Here is a 6000-nt window from a genome sequence, read left to right on the forward strand (position 1 = left end):
GATAATATCTCTATCAAAGCGATTAGAATTTGAAAAACAATAAATTTAATATCAAATCCATTTTTTCAAATTGAATCTAGAATAAATCCTCAAGAACTAGTATTTTATTTCTTGAATTCTATTTTTAATTTTTCACGTTCTTAATGAAAAACAAATTTATTACAGAAAAAAGGGAAAAAATTACCCATGAATAATAATAATTTTTCAAAATCTATAAAACAATAAAAGTTCTTCCAAAATTAATTCTCCAAAAAAAAAATACAGAACTATTCTAAAAATTACCTTTGTGTTAATCTTATTCAAAGTTATTAATTTGTCTACATATTAAGATGGTCAACGATCACCAAAAACGTAATAACAATAACAGTAATACTATAATTAAAATCACGGAGATAATATCTTTATCAAACCAATTAAAATTTGAAAAACGATAAATTTAATATCAAATTCCATTTTTCAAATTAAATCTAGAATACATCCTCAAGAACTAGTATTTTATTTCTTGAATTCTATTTATAATTTTCATGTTCTTAATGAAAAACAACTTTATTAAAGAAAAAAGAGGAAAAAATTATCCATGAAGAATAACTATTTTTCAAAATCTAATAAAATAATAAAAGTTCTTCCAAAATTAATTATCCAAAAAAAAATACAAAACTACTTTTAAAATTACCTTTTTGTTAATATTATTCAAAGTTATTAATTTGTCTACATATTAAGATGGTCAACGATCACCAAAAACGTAATAACAATAACGGTAATTCTATAATCAATATTGCGAAAATCTCGGAGACAGTATTTGTATCAAAACAAATAAATTTAGAAAAATGATAAATATTATTTCAAATTCCATTTGTTTCAAATCGAATCTAGGGTACTTCCCGAACTCTATATATAATAATAATTTCTATCTTCAAAGTATGAAAATTAGGGTTTTTTATCACCGTTTTTTCTTTTCATTACTACTTTGATTTATCTTACTTAAATCAACAGTCTTTCGGAAACACTCTTTTTATCTCTATAAAGTAGAAATAAGATCCGCATACATTTTAACCTCTCCACCCCTAAGTTATCGTAAAGTATGAAAACTAAAGGAAACCAAGAGGGAGTTGAAAGAAAAGATGAACCGGGCAAGCAAGAAATGAATAAAAACCGGAAAAAACCGGTTTTTGGGAATGATTCAATGAATGGTGCAAGAATTGGAGAAAGAGGTAGTAATGATTTATGTTTTTCCTGTGGATTCAACACATCACCAACACATTTTTTAAATAAAAAAACAATATTTTTCTCTAATTAATTTTTTATTTTTATTTTTATTTTTGTGTGTATGTGTATATATATTCAGTGCACCATAAACTGTTAGTGAAACAAGCAAAGAACAATACTTGGTTCTTTTTTTTTTCTCCTTTCAACTTTCTTTCTTATTTTTTCCCTACTTAGATAGGGTTTCTGTGGAAATTTTGGGCCTTTTTCATATGTAATGCAAATCTTGGTTGAAGATAAAATTTGGGGTTTGTTGTTCTTGGTGCAAAGTTTGCTTTTTTTTAATTTCCTTTGGGGGTTTTCTTGTAAAGAGAAACAGCAACCATGTCTACTCTTGTTAATTACAATGGTGAGTTTTCTTGATTTTGTTTTCATATTTTGAATTATGGGTTTTGAGTTTTAAGTAATTGAGCATTTGGGTGATTCACTTTTCATAGAATAGATTCATTGTTAGTGTTGGTTGATTGACTATCTGAGCTTTTACCTTCCTTACTGAGAGTTCCATTTTCCAACTTGTAATTCCTCCTTACTTTTTCTCCAATTTATAAAAAAGTTGTTACTTTGGCTATGAAGATGTTAATCTTACTCCTATGTAAGACTTCTTTTTGTTTTGTCAAGTTTTTATGTATTGTTCAGATTGATGTTAAAGATTGGTACTTTTTAATTTCTCTGGTCTTTGTAGCTAACAATTTGTGTTTTGTTCAACTTTTTTAGATAATGGTAGATCTTAGTTCTCAGCTTTTTATGTAATGAGTTTTCTGATAAAATTTGTCTATACTTGAATGAGCTTAAAGATAAGATTTTTGGAAGAACTGATGAACTTAAAAATAAGATTTTTGGGCATGTAATCAGTATCTTGGAAATGCTTCTATTAGGGAAATTTTAGTATGTTGAATAAGTGGGAGAGATAACTGATGAAGTTCTTGATGTTTGATCTTCAGGTGATAATGAGTTCTATTATGGAGGATCACTTTGTTCAGCTGATTTGGGTCTTATGTTGTCTCTTGTTCATGCTGATGTTTACTGTCCTGTTAGTAAGAGGGCACGTATTAGTGGCCCGTTTGTTGTCGAAGAGAGGACAAAGAATCCAGCCATCGAAAAGCTTCCGGATGAATGCCTATTTGAGATCTTCAGAAGACTGCAAGGAGGCCGTGAAAGGAGTGCAGCAGCTTGTGTTTCTAAGCGTTGGCTTATGCTTTTGAGTAATGTGAGGATCTCTGAGATTTGTCATACCAATATTTCAGCTGCTGATGGGGCTTCAAATGATACGAAAATGGTCTCAGCTGATGAAGTTCTTGAAGTGGAGTGTGATGGATACCTTACTAGGTGTTTAGAAGGGAAGAAAGCTACAGATATTAGACTTCTGGCTATTGCAGTTGGAACTTCCAGCCGTGGTGGTCTTGGAAAGCTATCAGTTCGGGGGAGCAACATCGTTCGCGGTATTACTAATGTTGGTCTATCAGCAATCGCCCATGGTTGTCCTTCTCTAAGGGTTCTTTCATTGTGGAATGTTCCGGATGTCGAAGATGAAGGGCTTATGGAGATTGCAAAGGGATGTCATTCATTAGAAAAGCTAGATTTAAGTGAATGTCCCTCAATTTCCAACAAAGGTCTGGTTGCAATAGCAGAGAATTGCCCAAATTTGACTTCTTTGACAATTGAATCTTGTCGAAATATTGGAAATGAGGGTCTGAAAGCTATTGGAAGATGTTGTACCAAATTAGAGTCTCTTACTATTAAAAACTGCCCTCTTGTAGGTGATCAGGCAATTGTTAGCCTTCTGTCTTCGAGTAATACAATGTTGAAGAAAGTGAAACTTCATTTGCTAAACATTACGGATTTCTCCCTTGCTGTCATTGGTCACTATGGCAAGGCAATTACCGATCTTAATCTGTGTTCACTTTATCACGTAACTGAGAGGGGTTTTTGGGTTATGGGTACTGCTCAGGGTCTGCAATCTCTGGCTTCTTTGACAATCGCTTTGTGCGTGGGAGTCACCGATCTGAGTCTTGAAGTTGTGGGAAAGGGCTGTACAAATCTTAAAAGCATGTGCCTTCGCCAGTGTTGGTGTGTTTCTGATGGTGGACTTGTTGATTTTGCTCGAGCTGCTGGATCTCTCGAGTATCTCTTGTTGGAAGAATGCCACAGGATCACCCAAAGGGGCATTCTAAATGCAGTTTCAAATTGCAGCAAATTGAAGTCTCTTTCCCTGGTGAAGTGTGTGGGAGTCAAGGATTTGCCTCTACAAGCGTCCTCGTTGTCTCCCTGTGATTCTCTTCGATCATTGTCCATCCGAAGCTGTCCAGGATTCGGTAGCACTAGCTTAGCTATGGTGGGAAAGCTATGTCCACAGCTTCATCATTTGGATCTCAGTGGGCTTACTGGAATAACAGATGCTGGGCTTCTACCACTTTTGGAGAGCTCCAAGGCAGGACTCGTCAAGGTTAATCTTACCGACTGCCTGAACGTGACCAATGAAGTGGTGCTCTCATTAGCTAGGCTACACGGTGAGACTTTGGAATTGCTAAATCTTGATGGATGCAGGAAGGTTACTGATGCAAGCTTGGTGGCAATTGCTGATAGTTGTCCGATACTCAACTATCTTGATGTTTCTAAGTGTTCAATAACTGATTCGGGTGTAGCTGCTTTATCCCATGGAGTGCAATTGAATTTGCAGGTTCTTTCATTATCAGGTTGCTCCATGGTAACAAACAAGAGCATTTCGTCTCTTAAAACGTTGGGTGAGAGCTTAATTGGTTTGAATCTCCAGCACTGCAACGCTATCAGTAACAGCAGAGTTGAGGCTCTTGTTGAGGACTTGTGGAGATGTGATATCCTCTCCTAAAAGCCAACTGGAGCACAAGGCTATGCATCATCCAAAGGTGTTCGGACGAAGAGTAGTAGCTATTTGGTTCATTAAGCTTTGGCGGGATTGAATCGAACATGATTGTGGTTTTTGGCTCACTAATGGCCTTGTGATGCTCTAGTGGCTTGGTTGTTTTCCAGGAGGCTATGACAAAACAACTTTTTCCATCATTTTTTGCAGGCTTCGTCTACTTTAAAGCTTGTTCCAAATTGTTCGGTCTCCGGTGTCACATGAAGGCTGCTTCTTACACAGCCATGGTATCCTGAGAATACATTTACCTAAGTCCTGGTGTTAAAATTTTCACTAGTGTTGCTCCTTGTCCTGTCTTTGGGGTGTGAACCAATAATGCTTCTCTTAAACTTGTATGGATATCATGCATTTGCCTTAGTAGTACTACACTGCAGAATCAGACAGTCTTTCCATAGTTTTTGTATTGTAGTTTTCGTGTTAAGAAGTCGCCGTTGTTATTGTTGTTGTTATAAGCGTTTTACTTCGCTTCTTAGTCTGTGGTTGAATTGCTCAATTTCTGTAGCATGGTGTCTGTTAATCTGGGGCTTGGTCATGGCAACTACTCCATCTAGGTTGTTTTTGTGGTGTCCAAGTCCTAGTTTTTGATAGGATTGTCAAAAGTCCTAGTTTGTTCAGGTTCCTTGTCTTTCAGATTTGTACTTTGCAACTACTTTGTTATGTAATAAACTGTGTTTTAGTTTTGTCCAAATTGTGCTCAACTCTCTCGAAGTTTGATTATTGATCCCTACTTGTGTGCTAGTGTTCTTGTAAATCGATAAATTCATCGATTGATCAATCGATTACTTTTACTCAGTCGATCAAACGACTACCTCTCACTTTCATCAATCGACTACGTTTCAATTTCAAAAGCTGGCTTCAAGAATGCCAACAACTGTCGTTAAATAAAATATGACATAATTATATCATTATGCTTTTTTTAATTCGAGAATCTATCGAAACAATTTCTCTATTTTGCGTATATTTAACTCTCCTCAAATATTTTTTTTTAGTATATTATTATCGTTGAAATAACTATAGCTCTGTGCTGGAGATTATTTCAAAGTAAAGATGTGTGTGTCAGTACTTTTTCTTGCATATGTCACTTTGACATCTCAATGTATAATGCAAGATTCAATGGACCAATATTTTTGGGACTTGTTGTAATTAATTTTCTTTGTATACTTTGCACCTTGCTTCACTTTTTTTGGAAGTAAAAATTCAAAAAATATGGGATACACATTAAATGTCTTTTTCAGACAATTTTTTCAAAGTACTGTGGTTGGAATATTGTCATGTGCAAATGTTAAATTCTACATGAGAGGTAAATTTCTTTTAAAGGTCGCGTAACCATACGAAAGTTTGGTAATATACTATTAGGTTAGGGTTGCACACCTTATTTGAAATTTCTGAGACAAGTGGTTAAAATCAGACTAGTAGATACTACTAGGGTACGTCTTGCTCCGTTAGATATCAATTAATCAACTACGTCTCAATTTTAACTTAAAATCAAGTACACAATTTTCATCGTGAATCAAGCAACAGTAAAAAAAAGACTTTGCTTAAAATATTTTTCAAGTTGAAGATGTGTGTGTCCAAATTTGAAGTGCATTATTTATGGTAAAAAAGTTACTTATGGTAAAAAGTTGTTTGCATATCAACTTTGACATCTATGTTTATAAAATGCAAAGATTCAATGGATTGAATTTGTAGGTCCACCATGGAACAATATTTTTAGCAATTTGTTGCAACTATCTTTCTCTGTGTACTTTGCACCTTGCTTCACCTTTTCTGGAAGTAAAAAACTTATAAAATATGATGTCCTTTTTGGACAATTTTTTCAAAGTGCTTTGATTTGTGGTTGG

The 6000-nt window shown here is 34.4% G+C and overlaps 1 protein-coding gene across 1 annotated transcript; it reads left to right on the plus strand.

The window, feature by feature from the left end:
• The first annotated feature begins 1341 nt into the window (after positions 1-1341).
• On the plus strand, positions 1342-4847 carry LOC129891378 (EIN3-binding F-box protein 1-like). Its single transcript, XM_055966717.1, has 2 exons — positions 1342-1612; positions 2205-4847. The coding sequence occupies exons 1-2, from the start codon at positions 1588-1590 to the stop codon at positions 4106-4108; spliced, it is 1929 nt and encodes a 642-aa protein (XP_055822692.1). The 5' UTR covers positions 1342-1587; the 3' UTR covers positions 4109-4847.
• The last annotated feature ends 1153 nt before the right edge of the window (positions 4848-6000 follow it).

The sequence above is a fragment of the Solanum dulcamara genome, chromosome 6 (assembly GCF_947179165.1).
Source record: "Solanum dulcamara chromosome 6, daSolDulc1.2, whole genome shotgun sequence".
In the NCBI taxonomy this organism is placed as follows: domain Eukaryota; kingdom Viridiplantae; phylum Streptophyta; class Magnoliopsida; order Solanales; family Solanaceae; genus Solanum; species Solanum dulcamara.

Coding starts and splice junctions, on each gene's coding strand:
- LOC129891378 (XM_055966717.1), top strand. CDS start 1,588: ATGTCTACTCTTGTTAATTACAATG. Junction 1,613..2,204: donor TACTCTTGTTAATTACAATG/GTGAGTTTTCTT, acceptor TTTGATCTTCAG/GTGATAATGAGTTCTATTAT.